The sequence below is a fragment of the Bos indicus x Bos taurus genome, chromosome 3, assembly GCF_003369695.1.
Source record: "Bos indicus x Bos taurus breed Angus x Brahman F1 hybrid chromosome 3, Bos_hybrid_MaternalHap_v2.0, whole genome shotgun sequence".
Lineage (NCBI taxonomy): Eukaryota > Metazoa > Chordata > Mammalia > Artiodactyla > Bovidae > Bos > Bos indicus x Bos taurus.
Genome location: NC_040078.1, coordinates 77,275,552 through 77,293,699, shown reverse-complemented (window position 1 = coordinate 77,293,699; position 18,148 = coordinate 77,275,552). Strand labels below are relative to the sequence as shown.

Sequence of the window (18,148 nt, the reverse complement as noted above, 5' to 3'; positions counted from 1 at the left end):
CGAAAGCATTAAAATATGTCAAGTGTAAGAGGTTTCTTTCAGTTAGGAAAACAGACAGTCCCCTCCATTCCCATGCATGCTGACGAGGACTTGTGGTCAGTGCAGCTGCTGGAGGACCCCCAGTGCCACCCAGCTGTAAGGAAAAGCCTCTTTTTCCTCTCACTGCTCTCCTGGAAGGGCTGCAAGGCTTCAGAAGCCATATAATGGAATTTAAAATAGTCTGTGCTACTACGAGGCTCATGTGCCTAACCCAAGGACCAGGCTCCAGCTGGCATATCGTCCTAGCCACAGCGTGACGGCTGCACCATTCTTATTTTTATCCACGGTATCATCAATCCCTCTATTTGGTGTCTGTGCAAACTGACACCAGAGAGGTCAGCATTTCTGGGTAACAGGGGTTACTAGGCCACCTGAACTCACTGCCAGCGGGAAAGTGCCTGGCCCACATTCTCTGGTGGTTACCTTGGTCCTGGGGACAAGCAGAGCTGGAGTCCAAGGGCAAGAAATGTTGATAATCATTAACGTTTGCGCATCTACTTTATGCTAAATATTTGCTCACATTATCTCATCTAAACCTCACAAAAACCCTACACTAATATTAGCCTTTAAAACCCATTTTATAGATGAGGAACCTGAGATTGAGAGCAATTAAGTCACGTGGCAGCTAGTTTATAAGTGGTAATGCACTTACCATCATGTGCTCACCACAGAAGATGATCCAGAAGGAGAGAAGCATTGCGTAGAAGATGCCCTGTCGGATATCACCAAACAAGAGCATCCAGGTCCAGTCAAACCCAATGGAAAACCACTCCACTGGGATGTTGATAAAAGTCATGGAAATCCCAAGGGCAAAGATGACTCTGATGGTGAGAAAACATGAGGAAAACGATTTTATTTACCTGGAAGGCAAAACATTTTTAATTTAAAGGTCAAAACTCAGTTTTGGGAAATGAAATGCTCCATATTGGCACTGAAGCCATGTGATCAGTTTCTTTGCTCTCATTGTAATGTGTATCTACACGCAGAAGTAAGTGTCTTCTTTCATTGGCACAACTGCAGAATGAAGGACTGTTACATTAATCCTTCTACACAGTAATTGAACCTAACCTGAATGCTCTGAACTTTATCTTGGTGCCATCTCAGATCAAGTGCTTCCTAAATGTTTTCACCCTCCCTTGCCTTCTTACACAGACCTCATTGAATATACCAATAATTATCCTCTCTTACCTATTCAGGGTATCATTAACCTGATCATTAAGAACACTCATTATTATGATATTCTCAGCAACTATGAATTATACAAGCATTTTAATTTCAATAACACGTGACTTCAAATGATATGAAATAAATTATTTTAGCTGCTTGTTTCATTTTTATTTTGCTTTTCTCCCATTAATTGCCACTCCCTATCAAAATTTCATTTATTTTGTTACTGATTTATCCATACTTTCATTCATACCCATGTGTTATTAAACACAAATCATGTATCAGGCATTTTGTTAGGGCCATGGATACCTAAATGGATAGGACCAGTTCTTTCCTTTATGGATATTCAGTAGCTGAATCAGATAAAGTGTGATAAGCAATATGATAGACGAGTACAACAGATTGCTACCAGGACTTCTTACTTTGACAGAGACAGAAATTAAGCTGAGTTGTAAATCAAGGTTAGGGAGGTGGAAGGGCATTCCAAACAGAGGGAAGAGCCTGGATGAAGCCTAGAAGAGTCTGAAGCATTTGGGGATCTGACTATGGAACATATCAGGAAATGATAGGCCATGAGACCAGAGAAATATATATAAAAAGGCTGAGCTGGTAAAGAAACTTGCATACCTTTTTAGAGAATTTGATATTTATCCTGAAAGGACTGAGGATCCAATAAGAAGGTTAAAAAATGGAGCAGCATCATTTCATTCATTCATTCAACAAATTCATATTTATTGAGTTCCTACTGTGTGCCAGTCACTATTCTAGATGCTGGGGACATAGAAGTAAACAAAGTAGGCAATGATCCTGCTCTAGTGATGCTTGTATTCAGAGGGGGTGAGCAGAGGGGTAGAGAGGGAATGATAATAAATAGAGAATAAGTATTATGAAGAAGTATAAAAAAAGCCAAGTGGGAGAATGGAGTGTGATGGGAGGCAATTTAAATAAGGTAGATGGGGGAAAGCCTATAAGACAGAAATTATACTAGGGCTGAAGGAAATGAGTCATTGAGCCACAAAGATATCTGGGAAGAAGCATTTCAGATGAAGAGGACAGCAAGTGCAAAGGCCCTAAAGAGAGTGCATGCTGGTCATGTCTGAGCACCATCAAGGTGGATGGCCCATGGTGAAGAGAACAGGAGATAAAATTAGAGGTGGTGAAGAGCCAGATCACCGAGGGTTTATAGGCTAGAGTAAAGGAAATGAAAAGCCAACAGAGAGCTTTGAACAGAGCAGTGAAGTGATCTAATTTCTACTTAAAAGAAAAAGCCTGGCTGCTGTGTGAATAGACTGCAGGAAATAAAATGATGGAAATAAGAGGTGCAGTTAAGAGGCTATTTCAATAATCCAGGTGAGAAATAAGAAATCAGGGTTAGATCAGGGTGGTAGATATGGAAATGGTGAGAATTTCCTGGCATGTTGGAAGAGGGGTGTGAATAAAAGTGGAGTAAAGGATGCCTCCTACATATCTGATCAGCTGCTCCTAAGCAGCTGAAAGGACAGAGTTGCTATTTTCTAAGATGAAGATGCCCCAAAGAGCAGCAAGTTTGAAGTGGGAGGAAAACAAGTGTTTTTCTTTGTATGTGGTACATTTCTATGTAAATGAAGGTGTTAATGGATGGAATACTAGGGTCCAGAGTTGGGAGTAGCTGAAGTTGACCATGTACACGAAGAGCATCAGAGTACAGAAGGTTTTTAAGACCACAAGACTAGATGAGATCACTGGGGAAACAAACGTAGCTAGGAAAGAGAAGAAGTTCAAATGTGGCAGGAAGGGGACCCCTTCCAGGGCCCGAAACTGGGCTCTTGTCTAACACTTGGAAATGAATTATCCGAGGAGACACATGTGCTGGCAAAGCAAGAGATGTGTCTCCTCAGACAATTCATTTCCGAGTGCTAGATAAGAGCCCAGTTTTGGGCCCTGGAAGGGGTCCCCCTTTCTGCAACACAAAGACAGAGCCTCAGCTCCGAAGCTTAAGAGGTTGGAAAGATCACTGGAAACAGCCATGGAGAATGACTGACAGTCAGCAAAAGAGAGAATAACAGTGAGAATGTGGAAGAGGCTCTATGAAAAAAAAAAGGGACTGATCAGCTACACCAAATGCTGACACTTCAATTCAGTTCAGTTGCTCCGTCTGTCCAACTCTTTGTGACCCCATGGACTGCAGCACACCAGGACTCCCTGTCCATCACCAACTCTTGGAGCTTGCTCAAACTCATGTCCATCGACTCAGTGATGCCACACAACCATATCATCCTCTGTCATCCCCTTCTCCTCTCGCCTTCAATTCTTCCCAGCATCAGGGTCTTTTCCAAGGAGTCAGTTCTTACCATCAGGTGGCCAAAGTACTGGAGCTTCAGCATCAGTCCTTCCAAAGAAGATTCAGGACTGATTTCCTTTAGGATGGACTGGTTGGATCTCCTTGCAGTCCAAGGAACTCTCAAGAGTCTTCTCCAACATCACAGTTCAAAAGCATCAATTCTTTGGTGCTCAGTTTTCTTTATAATTCTACTCTCACATTCTGCAAGGAGATCCAACCAGTCCATTCTAAAGGAGATCAGCCCTGGGTGTTCTTTGGAAGGAATGATGCTAAAGCTGAAACTCCAGTACTTTGGCCACCTCATGTGAAGAGTTGACTCACTGGAAAAGACTCTGATGCTGGGAAGGATTGGGGGCAGGAGGAGAAGGGGATGACAGAGGATGAGATGGCTGGATGGCATCACTGACTCAATGGACGTGAGTTTGAGTGAACTCCAGGAGTTGGTGATGGACGGGGGGCCTGACATGCTGCAATTCATGGGGTCACAAAGAGTTGGACATGACTGAGCGACTGAACTGAACTGGAGAAACCACAGCTTTGACTAGACAGACCCTTGTTGGCAAAGTAATGTCTCTGCTTTTTAATATGCTGTCTAGGTTGGTCATATCTTTTCTTCCAAGAAGCAAGCATCTTTTACTTTCATGACTGCAGTCACCATCTGCAGTTATTTTGGAGCCCCAAAAAATAAAGTTGGTCACTGGTTCCATTGTTTCCCCATCTACTTTTGAAGTGATGGGATCAGATGCCATGATCTTAGTTTTCTGAATGTTGACTTTTAAGCCAACTTTTTCACTTTCCTCTTTCACTTTCATTAAGAGGCTCTTTAGTTCTTCTTTGCTTTCTGCCATCTGTGTATTTGAGGTTATTGATATTTCTCCCAGCAATCTTGATTCCAGCTTGTGCTTCATCCAGCCCAGCATTTCACATGATGTACTCTGCATATAAGTTAAATAAGCAGGGTGACAGTATATAGCCTTGACGTACTCCTTTTCCTATCTGGAACCAGTCTGTTGTTTCATGTCCAGTTCTAGCTGTTGCTTCCTCACCTGCATACAGATTTCTCAGGAGGCAGGTAAGGTGGTCTGGTATTCCTATTTCTTTAAGAATTTTCTACAGTTTGCTGTGATCTACACAGTCAAAGGTTTTAGCATGGTCAATAAAGCATAAGTAGATATTTTTCTGGAATTCTCTTGCTTTTTCGATGATCCAATGGATGTTGGCAATTTGATCTCTGGTTCCTCTGCCTTTTCTAAATCCAGCTTGAACATCTGGAAGTTCATGGTTCATGTACTGTTAAAGCCTGGCTTGGACAATTTTGAGCATTACTTTGCTAGCGTGTGAGATGAGCAATTGTGCGGTAGTTTGAACATTCTTTGGCTTTGCCTTTCTTTGGGATTGGAATCAAAACTGACCTTTTCCAGTCCTGTGGCCACTGCTGAGTTTTCCAAATTTGCTGGCATATTGAGTGCAGCGCTTTCACAGCATCATCTTTTAGGATTTGAAATAGCTGAACTGGAATTCCGTCACCTCCACTAGCTTTGTTCATAGGGATGCTTCCTAAGGCCCACTTCACTTTGCATTCCAGGATGTCTGGCGGTGGGTGAGTGATCACCGTGGTTATCTGGGTCATAAAGATCTTTTTTGTATAGTTCTTCTGTGTATTCTTGCCACCTCTTCTTAATATCTTCTGCTTCTGTTAAGTACGTACCATTTCTGTCCTTTATTGAGCCCATCTTTGCATGAAATGCTCCCTTCATATCTCTAAGTTTCTTGAAGAGATGTCTAGTCTTTCCCATTCTGTTGTTTTCCTCTACTTCTTTGCATTGATCACTGATGAAAGCTTTCTTATCTCTCCTTCCTATTGTCTGGAACTCTTCAACCAGGCGGGTATATCTTTCCTTTTCTCCTTTGCCTTTCGCTTCTCTTCTTTTCTCAGCTACTTGTAAGGCCTCCTCAGACAACCCTTTTGCCTTTTTGCACTTCTTTTTGTTAGGGATGATCTTGATCCCTGCCTCCTGTACAATGTCATGAACCTCCGTCCGTAATTCTTCAGGCACTCTGTCTATGAGATCTATTCCCTTAAATCTATTTGTCACTTTCACTGTACAATCATAAGGGATTTGATTTAGGTCATATAGTGGATGTGACCTAAATGCTGACAACGAGTCAAGAAAAGTGAGGACTGAGGACTGGATTTGGAAGGTGGGGGTCATTGGTGACCCTATTAAGAACAATTTTAATAAGGGGTAGAAGGGGCTCATGAAAAAACAGGAGAAGACATATACACAAGATTTTTGAGGAATTTTGTTGTAAAGATCAGCTGAAAAATGATGCAGTAGCTTTGAGGGGAAGTACAAAGAGTTCTAACTATGAATGGGGATGGAAGAGTGTATTTGTATATTAACGGGAATAATCCAACAGAAAACAAAAAGTCAATACTGTGGGAGAGAAAGGGGCTATCTCTACAGGAAAAGCATCCTTGCTGAGAGGTGCTGAGAGGGGTTGGGATTAGTGAGCAACAATACAGTTCATCCACTGTATCAGAGAAATGTATCTGATGCAGAACGTGAAAGAGCAAAGATAGAACAGAGAGCTGGAAATATGAGAGCAGTAGAACCCTTAGGATTTAACAATCATTTGCATGTAAAAGCTGAAGGAGAAAAAGGAGTCAAATCTCCAGTCCAAAGAACACACTGACCACTTGAACTAGACTCCCAGCAACAGGTCCACGGCAGGCTGTGCCAGTGTTTCTTAAGAGTGCTGCAAAATCAGCTCTTACTTTTCTAGGAGGACTGGGGGTCGAGACATCATGGTGATCCTCCTCCAATACCACACCATAATGATGAAGATGCTGGGTGTAAGGAAGGTCTTCATGGCAAACCACACCTTGGTGAAGCCTCCATTCTGGTGAATTCCCTAGATAGAGACCAATCATAATTTTTTTTATTGTTTTTTTTTAATTCAATCATAATTTTTAAGGTCAATATATCTTGGTGTTATTTTCTACCAGCAGATGCATTTTGAAGAGCAGTAAGTGGAGATCTTTATTGCTGAACTTCTAAGATCAAGAGCTTTAACATTCACAGCAGGTAACGCCCTCACACTCCCCTCAACCCCTCCTCAGGCACTGTATAAAACTAAATCAAAAGGCATGAAGATAGCCTCATTCTATCCTAAGGGAATGATTAGGAACATGATCAAAGATTTTTCTCCAAGGTTTTCATTGAAAAATTGGAGCTATCTTAGATGCCCCAAATGACAGCACTGGCATAATGTGTTAAGGTGAATACATACTGTGGAAAGCTAAGCAGTACCGCAAAGTATATTTACATTATATTTATAATATACCATTACATTTAAAAAAGCAAAGAATGGAAGAGTTAGTTGAATATGATCCCCTCCCTTTTTTTAAGAGAAGGATTGAGCTCAGTCTCTCAGTTGTGTTTCTTTGTGACCCCATGGACTGTAGCCCACTGGGCTCTTCTGTCCATGGAATTTTCCAGGCAAGATTACTGGAGTGGGTTGCCATTTCCTTCTCTAGAAGGGAACAATTTAAAATATATTCATATATACACACACAGAAAAAAATCAAGAAGGAGATAATAGCAAAACCTCGAAATGGTTATTTCTCAAGATGGTAGGATATTACAGATAACTTTCATGTTCTATGGTGTGTTTATTTGTGCTTCTAATTTTCTACAATAAATATGCAGTTGCTGTTTAGATTTAAAAAACCTAAAATAGGTTTAAAAAAATCTACTCCACATTATACTTTTTTCCCTACTAAAAAGACAAAATGGTAAGAACCTATACCACAACTGTGATCAATCAGATTCACTTACCACCAGCCGAATATCCTTTATCTCTCCAATCCCAACGTTGATTTTCTTCTTCTCATTCACAGGCAGCCGGATATTTAGAAGGTAATACTTATGAGCCACGGACCCAATTTCCATGAAAGGAAGGACATCACATTCATAGTAACGGCCCTCATGTTCTAGGGTCTGGAAGAAGAGTAGAGGGTTTGAGGCACGGTCACCATTTCCAATAAACTGTGTCTGAATTGTCTTGCCTTTGACTCATATCACCAATTCTAAAAAGCTAAGGCTTAAATGTATACTTCAGAGGTACACATAATAGGGTGCTGCTGCTGCTAAGTCGCTTCAGTCGTGTCTGACTCTGTGCGACCCCATAGACGGCAGCCCACCAGGCCCTGCCGTCCCTGGGATTCTCCAGGCAAGAACACTGGAGTGGGTTGCCATTTCCTTCTCCAATGCAGGAAAGTGAAAAGTGAAAGTGAAGTCGCTCAGTTGTGTCCGACTCTTAGCGACCCCATGGACTGCAGCCCACCAGGCTCCTCCGTCCATGGGATTTTCCAGGCAAGAGTACTGGAGTGGGATGCCATTGCCTTCTCCACACATAATAGTGTACATGGGTTTATATAAGCTGCCACCCTCCCTCCCCAAAATAAAACCCAGCCACATTTGAGGTGGAACCAGAAATCTCAGGTAACGAGCAGGGGTTTCTTCTATTTCAACACCTTTCTCAGCTCTGCAATCCTTCTTACAGCCTCACATCAGACTAGCCTGGTCTATAAGGGCTATACGAACTTTTAATTTGCAGCATACTATCAGATACTGTACAGCTTTGTGGAACAGTCAACTCCTTAAATGTTCAGGAGGAAGTCCTTGCTAATATCCATCACATTCTTGTATCATGGTCACTAATAACTATGTAAATATACATAGTTTTGGCCTGTAGGAGATGCTACAATAAGCAGGAAATACCTACTTTTTATTGATTTGACCAAAAAAATAGAAGAAGCAACTCAAAGAGCCTTGGAATTTGGGGAAGATACAAAGAGATGAGGGGAATAATGAGATTAGGTTGAATGAGATGACCACTTGGAATTTTCTGCCTTTAAATCTTTCTAACTGCCCAAGAGACAAAATGGCAGAAGGGAGCAGAAACTAAATAAACATTTAACACAGTTTCTAGGAAGTCCTTTTTACCTTTTAAAGCTGGCTTAAAACTCAATTTTAAAAAATCTAAGATCATGGCATCAGTCCTATCACTTCATGGCAAACAGAAGGGGAAAAGGTGGAAGCAGTGACAGATTTCCTCTTCTCGGGCTCTAAAATCACTTTAGATGGTGACTGCAGCCATGAATTAGAAGACGATTGCTTCTGTGCAGGAAAGTCATGACAAACCTAGACAGTGTGTTAAAAAGCAAAGACATTACTTTGCTGACAAAAATCTGTATAGTCAAGGATACGGACTTTCCAGTAGTCATGTGTGGATGTGGGAGTTGGACCATAAAGAAGGCAGAGCACCAAAAAACTGTGGTGCTGGAGAAGACTCTCAAGAGTCCCTTGGACTGCAAGAAGATCAAACCAGTCAATCTTAAAGGAAATCAACACTGAATATTCATTGGAAGGACTGATGCTGAAGCTGAAGCTCCAATACTTTGGCCACCTGATGCGAACAGTGGACTCACTGGAAAAAGATCCTGATGCTGGGAAAAATTGAAGGCAGAAGGAGAAGAGGGCGACAAAAGATGAGATGGTTGGATGGCACCACCGATTCAGTGGACATGAACTTGGGCAAACTCCAGGAGATGGCGAGAGACAGGGAAGCCTGGTGTGCTGTAGTCCATGGGGTCACAAAGAGTTGGACATAACTTGGCAACTGAACAACTACAGCTAGGAAGGCCTCCTGGACTTCCTGCCAAGCAGTTTAAGAGGTACCAGCCAGCACATGGCAGTGGGAGATTGGTGAGTAGGGGCACAGCTTGCTTTTGAAAATGAAATTCTGTTCCAACTCCACAGGACACAAGGCTTTGTGGCCTAGCTGAGGGGTGGGGGAAGCTCTTAAGTATGCGCATAGAGAAGCATGAGCTTCAGCAACTGAGGACTCTTTCCCAATGGACCAGACAAGTGTCTGCCTTCATGCTGGGTTTGTATTCCAGCTTTAATGTTTGCCTGGTACCTTCTGATGAAGTGATGGAGGGATGGAATTTGGTATTCCTAAGCTTGAATTCTCAGGGCCTCCAAAAGTTTTTGTAAATCTTCAGAGCAAAAAGTCCAGAGGAGAAAGGAAGATAAGAAGGAGTCTGTTCCTCTGTGATCCTGGGGGTGGGGATGGGGGAGTGGTTTACTAGACAGTCAGAGCTCAAGAGTGTGCAATAAACAGACCTTCGTGCAGGGACAGAAGACACAAATGACAAAAACAGAGGTAGAGCAGGTACAGATCTGGCTTACGTGCTTCCACTCTTTCCTTTCCTACTCATGATAGACATCATTGATCAATCATGATTGTTTTTCATTTTCTAAGATCTTAGGGGCTCTTATCAGAATGACCAGCTGATTAGACATGGCATTTGAAATTTTAAAAATTCTTCTGTAGAAAGAATCCTTCTTTTCCAAAACTCAGCTGCAAGTTGGATAAGTCTTTCTGTATAGATCTTTCTCTCCCTTCTGCTCCCTTCTCTTCTACTTATAAATCAAAGCAGGAAGGACTCTGCAAAATTGCTGAAAATACAGTATAGGCTCTAATTCAGCCTCAGATGAAGCTGAACTAAGGAGGCTAATTGCCTGCTCTTGTAACAGCAAAAAGTGGATATTCTGATGTGTTTCCAATAAGCTAATTTACAGAAATTGAGTTTGAAGGCAACAAAACTTGTCTTCAAACAAGTTGTCACGTGTCTCACCCAAGGTCCCAAAAGTCGTGGCAGAATTGGGTTGAGGACATGAGTCTTGCAAGTCCAGCCTCCAGCTCTGATAGGGAGGAGGACACGTGAATGCAGCAGAAAGAAAGGAATGCTGTGGCCTTGGACACACCTGCAGGCAGGCCTTGTGCTACAGTAAGGAGGACACTGAACTTCAAGCCAAGAGGTTCAAATTCTAGTCCTGACCTCACCCCTTACTGGGTAGCTGGGGAAGGTCACCCACCTCATTTGGTCTCATTTTCTTTCTAAGTAAAGCGTGAATGCATACTTAGTCGCTCATTCATGTCCAACTCTTTGCAATTCCATGGATTGTAGCCTGCCAGGCTCCTCTCTCCATGGGATTCTCCAGGATCTTCCCGACCCAGGGATCAAATCTGAATTTCCTATTTTGCAGGCAGATTCTTTACCATCTGAGCCACCAGGGAAAGTAAAGCAAGAAGGTTTATTTATGTGATCTCTTGAGTTCCTTCTAATGCCCCTTCATGGGTCTTCCACTCCCTTGTCTTCCACTCCCCTGTCCCTACACAGAGGGTAACGCCACCACATGAGACAGATTTACTTAAATCCAACAGATCAGAGACGCACACAGGGTCCTGGGATCCTGGCCTGTCCTACCTGTCTCAGACAAATTCACCATATCCTGCTGGGGACTTTTCTTTATGCACTGAGGTTCTGCCTCTGCCAGTATTTAGGGCATTTAGAAAGAAAGATTTCCTGCTCTCTCTCCCTCCTTTTCCTTTCCCCAGCCGCCTCAGCCCTCCCCTAAATCCAGCATGAGACTGGCTAATTAGGACAAATTACAGCAGGTGGCAACTTGACTTTTTTTTTTTTTAAACTTCACAATCCACCAGGGACTAAAAAGCTTTAAAGCAATTTCTCATTTAATCTTCAGACTCAAGTCTAAATTTCACTGCAATCAAAAAGCATAGATTTGATGATTCATTTCCTTCACACTTTTCAAGGTTTAGTATCTTTCTTGAAAGGGATCAACACATCCTAAAGATAATCAAGCAACTGTCATTAAGAAGCAGTTGCAGGCTTCTTAACAACCTCCCCTGACTCTGCTTCTCAGCGCCCTCTAAAGAGTTTAAGTAAGGTGAGAAATGACTTTTCCCTTTTTCTGCGAATGAAATTCCATATGCAAAAGCTTTATATCCTTTAGCTTTAAACATCCAACCAGTCTTACCCTTGAATGATGCAATCAACTTGCAGCAACAGTTAGAAAGGTTTTAATTAATTTCCTCCACTGCATACAAAGATCTAGAAATATTACATATCTCTCTTCTGCTACCTCCAGTTCCTCTTTACCATTCCTTTTCATCTACAGATTACCCCCAAGGGCCTACTCAACGGAGAAGGCAATGGCACCCCACTCCAGTACTCTTGCCTGGAGAATCCCATGGACGGAGGAGCCTGGTAGGCTGCAGTCCATGGGGTTGCTAAGAGTCGGACATGACTGAGCAACTTCACTTTCACTTTTCACTTTCCTGCATTGGAGAAGGAAATGGCAACCCACTCCAGTGTTCTTGTCTGGAGAATCCCAGGGACGGAGGAGCCTGGTGGGCTGACGTCTATGGGGTCACACAGAGTCGGACACGACTGAAGTGACTTAGCAGCAGCAGCAAGGGCCTACTCAAAACAATTCTGGATGAATTTGGGGGGGGGGACCCTACATTTGATTATTAAGGAAAGGATCTACTGAAGTGACTTTCAAATTTTATCAAGCTTAAGAGAAGGAATTGAAATCCTATTAAAACACAGGTTCCTTGCTTCTGCGTGAATTTTGATTCTTGTGTTTGGAGTGTGACCTGAAAATCTGCATTTCCTACAAGCTACCAGGTGATGCTGATGCTGTTAATTCTTAGGCCACACTTTCCGTAGCTCTGATCTAGGAACCCTAGGGAAAGAGAAACTTAACAAATACCAGGTGCCCCAAAAGATGCTTATGTGTAGGGCGCATGGTTGGCCCATGAGCGATTTAGTTAATATGTTTTGTCCTGGTGGCCCATCTGGTGAAACATGTCCCAGACTAGATTCAAGTGGTAAGATTCGTTCTGTTATCTAGTCCTTACAGAGATTCCACAGGCAGGTATTAATTATTATTTCATTTGGCAAAGGAGAAACTGAAGCTTGAGCAGATAAAGCAAGCTAGCCTGAGGGAATGCAGTCAGTAAATGAAATGGTCTGGAATTGAAGCCAAGTTATTTGTTGTTTGCTGTTTAGTGAACTTGGTCATGTCCGACTCTTTTGGGATCTCATGGACTGTAGCCTGCCAGGCTCCTCGATCCATGGGATTTCCCAGGCAAGAATACTGGAGTGGGTTGCCATTTCCTTTTTCAGGAGATCTTCCTGACCTAGGGATTGAACCCGCATCTCCTGCATTATAGGCAGATTCTTTACCACTGAGCCACTGGGGAGTGTTTTGCTCCAAATCCAGGCCTTTAACCAATGGTAATGAACCTGCACAGCCCCATTTTAGTCCTCTTCAGGGCAGGATGGGGGCATGGTTCTCAGAGGCTTCAACCTGTTATCCTTACTATTCCACAGGAAAACCCAACTTTGCAGTTGTAAGCAAAAGTGAAGAACTAAATCGATCAACAGAGCAAGTACTACAAAGTAGCCAAATTCTTCAGCAGCAACTGACCTGAAGATGTCAAGTGATAAACGACATAATCAGGAATGTGCTTCAGTGCAGTTTGGCCTCTCCTCCATTTCATGCAAAGAAAATCAGATTATTTCTGTCCATGAAGGGACATCAGAGGTCACCTAGCTGGTGGTGCTCCCTGTCAACACTCTTGAGGAATGTGAGTAACCACGAGTAACAGTAACTACGGCTCCATTTCAACTGGTGGGGTGGGTGGGGGAGGCAGGTGGGGGAGGGTGCGTGGGACAGAATCTTGGGGAGGCATGTTTGAGGGCAGCACTTGGCACTGGAAAAGGGCACCCAGTAATTCTGATTTGGTCCTTATACAGTCAAATCCCACTGGCCTCTGAGGGCCACTGACTCCATCCCTGTATTTTAATTCCTCAAGATTCTGAGGCCTTTGTCCAAGAGAAAGTGTCTCCCTACACTCAATGCAGGATAGGGACATTCTTCCCTCTGGGTGGTTAAACAAATCTTCCTGGAAGAACCAAGAAAGGAGAGTCCTACAGATGTGCAAAAAGACTGAGGTCACAAAGGAAACTAGATTCCTCCCTCAGGCCCTTCTTTTTGTCTATGATGTTTGTTCCCTGGGATTGTTAGTCTTCACACCTGCACACTGATTTTGGCAACAGAGATGCCTAAGAAACAGAGAGCAGACACATGCATTGATCCAATATGAACAGATTTACCCACCTAAAATAACTAAGCAACATTCTTCAAACACTTTTAGCTAATTAACAAAAGAACAAAGAGCTTATTTTTATGGAGGTATTTTAGAGAAACAACTAAATCACTTCAAACAAACATTCCTCCTTCTGTTCTTTGCTCCTTTGCAGGGACATGAAATATCTAAATTGCCCTCTTTTAGGACAAAGGATGGTGACTACTAATCTTTGTGAGTCATGTATGCTTAGGAACAAGGACTCTGTCTGAGCAAATGTTCCCACATACCTGGAAACCAAATAAAAACCCCATCAACTAGGACATCAAGGTACCCTACCTTGGGGGAGGTGAAGGTACATTTGAGTTTCCGGGGCACTCTCTCATGGGCCATTTCAGTCCACTCAGCAAACATATCATCACGGTAAGCCAGAGAAACATCCATGGAAACTTCTGCATTTTCTCCTGCAAGAGAAATGATCCACAATTCAGAAATGGCTTCTGGAAAGATACTTTGAAAACAGTTTAAAAACTCTTATAGGATGGAAACCAACAAGACAAAAGAGATGTATCAGTTCCTGCTGCTGCTGCTGCTGCTGCTAAGTCGCTTCAGTTGTGTCCGACTCTGTGCGACCCCATAGACCGCAGCCCACTAGGCTCCTCTGTCCCTGGGATTCTCCAGGCAAGAATAGTGGAGTGGGTTGCCATTTCCTTCTCCAATGCATGAAAGTGAAAAGTGAAAGTGAAGTCGCTCAGTTGCGTCCGACTCTTAGCGACCCCAGGGACTGCAGCCTACCAGGCTTCTCCACCACTGGTCCTACATCCCCCCATATGAGTCATGGCACATGAGGTCATTTTTCCACAAAAGTGCCTTAGCACTTGAAACCTACAACTCATCTGTTCTCTCCTCTCTGATCAAAATGACCAAGATTTTTCGCCACCTCTCAGATAAATGACAAGTACCTTGGGTGCTTTCTTCAGGAACACTCTAGTTTGAAAGATCCTTTCTAAAATTCCCCCAAGAAGTTCTCAAATGCAGGCTCTTCTGCTTCTCTAAAAGTCAAAACTCTTCAGAGTGTGGACAAAGTTAATTTAAGATGTGAAGGATTTCTCTAAATTTAAGACTTATACATAGACAAGAATATTAAAATAAGTTCATAATTATACAAATGAACATTCACACATATACTTCTGTATCAATAAGGACCATGAATGGGTTTAACTCATCACAGAGCTCATTAAAGAGATAAGTTTGATAAAAATCACATCTATCCATTTGGTCTGTTTTATACTCTGTTGAGCAAGTTTCAGAATAGAGGAGTCTTAATGGAGGAAAAAAGCACAACTACATGTCTACAATGACCATGGTGAGCCAGCTCCCACTGGGGTTACGAGACTGGGCTCAGTTCTGGGTCCTGGAACCTCAACTCCAGGTCACAAGGGAAACAGGCAAGAATAGCTGCTGTCCAGAAAACTGGGGCTTTACTATCCACTGACCCAGTGTGGCTTGAAGATAATCTGACAGTGCAGTACATTCCTAGTTCTCTGAGGAAATCTAGGAAGACAAAGAAATAATGCAGGAAAGAAGGGATCTGAAGCCATTCTGATATAGACAAAACTCTTGATGAACATCAGTGCCCACTCTTTTATTAGTACCATTTATATCCTCAATCTCTAATAATAAACTATTGGAGAGAAAAAGTTAAAAAAAAAAAAGTCCCACTTAAAATGATATCAAAAAGAGTAAAAAAAAACCTAGGAATAAACTTAACCAAGAAATAAAATAAAATACCTATACTCTGCAAACTATGAAATACTGATGCAAGAAATTAAAGATGATACAACGAAATGGAGAGATCTCCCATGCTCTTGTAATGGAATAATTAACACTGTTAAAATGGCCATGCTACCCAAAGCTATCTACAGATGGAATGCAGTACCTACGAAAGTACCCATGCCCTTTTTCACAGAACTAAAACAAAGAATCCTAAAATTTATATGGGACCACAGAAGACCCCGAACTGCCAAAGCAATATTGAGAAACAATAAAGCTGGAGGTATCACCTTCCCAGATTTCAGACTATACCACAAAGCTACAGTAATCAGCTTTGTGGTATAGTAATTGTGTAATTGTCAGTAATTGACACAAAATGGACACACAGATCAACAGAGCAGAATAGTGAACCCAGAAATAAACCCATGCACCTATGGTCAATTAATCTATGACAAAGGAAGCAAGAATATACAATGTAGAAAAGACAGTCTCTTCAATAAGCAGTGCTGGAGAAACTTGGACAGCTACATGTAAAAGAATGAGATTACAACATTCCCTCAAACTATATACAAAAATAAACTCAAAACGTTTTAAAGACCTAAATGTAGGACATGACACTATAAAGAGGAGAATATAAGCAGGACACTCTTTGACTTAAATCACAGCAGGATTTTTTTCTGGATCAGTCTCCTAAGGCAAAAAAATAAAAGCAAAAGGAAACAAACTGAAACCTAACTAAACTTTAAAGCTTTTGCATAGCAAAGGAAAGCAATAATAAAACAAGAAGACAACCTATGGAACGGAGAAAATATTTACAAATGATGCAACCAACAAGGGGTTAACAGTCAAAATACAAAAACAGGTCCTACAACTCAACATTTTTAAAAAACCAAATAACCCAGTCAAAAAATGGGCAGAAGACCTGAAGATATTTTTCCTAAGAAGATATTCAGATGGCACATGAAAAGATGCTCAACATTGCTAATTATTAGAGAAACGCAAGTCAAAGCACAATGAAGTATTACCTACACCTGTCAGAATGGCTAGCACAGAAAAGTCTACAGATAACAAGTGGCAGTGAGGATGTAGAGAAAAATGAACCCTGTACTCTGTTATTGGGAATGTAAATTGGTGTAGCCGCCATGGAAAAGAACATGGAGATTCTTCCAAAAACTAAAAACAGAACCGTATGACCCAGCAATTCCACTCCTGGGTATATATCCAGAAAAACCAAAAACACTGATTCAAAAAGATGCATATACTCTAATGTTCATAGCAGCAATAGTTTCAACACAAGATATAGAAGCAACCCAAGTGTCTGTCAACAAACAAGCGGATAAAGATGTGGTACAAGAAGGAGATTCAAGAGGGAGGGGACATATGTATACCTATGGCTGATTCATGTTGAGGCTTGACAGAAAACAACAAAATTCTGTAAAGCAATTATCCTTCAACTAAAAAATAAATAAGTAAATAAATAAGATGTGGTACAAATTACACACACACAGTGGAATATTAGTCATAAAAAAGAATGAAATTCTGCCACTTGCAGCAATGTGGAGGACCTAGAGAATATTATGCTTAGTGAAATAAGTCAGGGAAAGACAAATACTGTATGTTATTACTATATGTGGAATCTAAAATAATACAAACAAATGTATATGGCAAAACAGAAGTAAATATTAAAAAAAAAAAAAAAAAACTGGTGGTTACCTGTAGGGAGAGGAAACGGGGAGGGGCATGTCAGGGGTATGATATTAAGAGATACAAACTCCTATGTATAAAACAAACAACAAGGACATATTGCATAGCACAGAGGCTTGTAGCCATTATCTTATAATAACTGTTAATAGAGTATAACATGTAAAAAAGAAAACCTGAATCTCTATGCTATATGGGGCTTCCCTGGTGGCTCAGATGGTAAAACGTCTGCCCGCAATACGGGAGACCCAAGTTCGATTCCTGGGTTGGGAAGATGCCCTGGAGAAGGAAATGGCAATCCACTCCAACACTCTTGCCTGGAAAATCCCACGGACGGAGGAGCCTGATAGGCTAAGTCCATGGGGTCACAAAGAGTCGGACACGACTGAGCGACTTCACTTCGCTTCACTATGCTACATATCTGAAACTAATATAATACTGTAAATCAACTATACTTCAATGAAAAAATAATGAACAATAATAAATCCTCAGTCAAATATGGTGAATTGGCCACCTGTGTTTTCTCATCTCACTCCTGAAACTCCACAAAAAAAAAAAAAAAAAAAAAAACAGGAAAGGAAAATAAAAGCCATTAAATCACAAGGGGGGGAAATGGTAGTGACATGAGCAGATCAGAGATTGCAACAATTTTTTTGAAGATGAAAAACAGATGAAGTAGGATTTTCTGGCAGCCACAAAGATGGGCACAGCTGAAACTCCACAGAAGGGATATTTTGGAAAAGCGAGCCAATGTGTCCAATAGACCCCCGAGCCACTCAGAACTGGAAAGTACCAGGTGTTGCATAAGACAGGAAAGGCAAGACGCTGACAACAGAGAAGTGGGGTCAAAGTCTATACACAGAATCCCTGGAAGCCCAGTTCTCATCCATCTTCTCAGCTTCACACAGTCCAGGAGGAGGCTCTGGACTTGAGGACACCAGGCCGTGCAGAGACCCAGCGCTGAGAATGCAGAATAATAAGTCTGTATAAGAAACTGTGGGATGCCTGGCTTGGCAGAAGCAATAATCAGAGTTTGTATATCCTCTTGGTTAGGAGCCAGAATGACGACAACTGCTCCTTGCTTGGCAGCCTCAGTGGTCCAGAGAAAGAAGTGGC

General features: G+C 41.9%; 1 protein-coding gene across 4 annotated transcripts in view; it reads right to left on the bottom strand.

Annotated features, from left to right (window-relative positions):
* Positions 1-18,148, bottom strand: part of WLS (Wnt ligand secretion mediator) — a 116,538-nt gene that overhangs the window by 31,307 nt on the left and 67,083 nt on the right. For all 4 annotated transcript variants that reach the window (XM_027536936.1, XM_027536937.1, XM_027536935.1 and 1 more), the window contains 4 exons: positions 13,898-14,022; positions 7,369-7,530; positions 6,306-6,442; positions 692-860 (listed from right to left, as the gene is read on the bottom strand). In XM_027536936.1, coding sequence (XP_027392737.1) covers positions 692-860; positions 6,306-6,442; positions 7,369-7,530; positions 13,898-14,022 — 593 coding nt within the window. The remainder of the gene's footprint in view (positions 1-691; positions 861-6,305; positions 6,443-7,368; positions 7,531-13,897; positions 14,023-18,148) is intronic.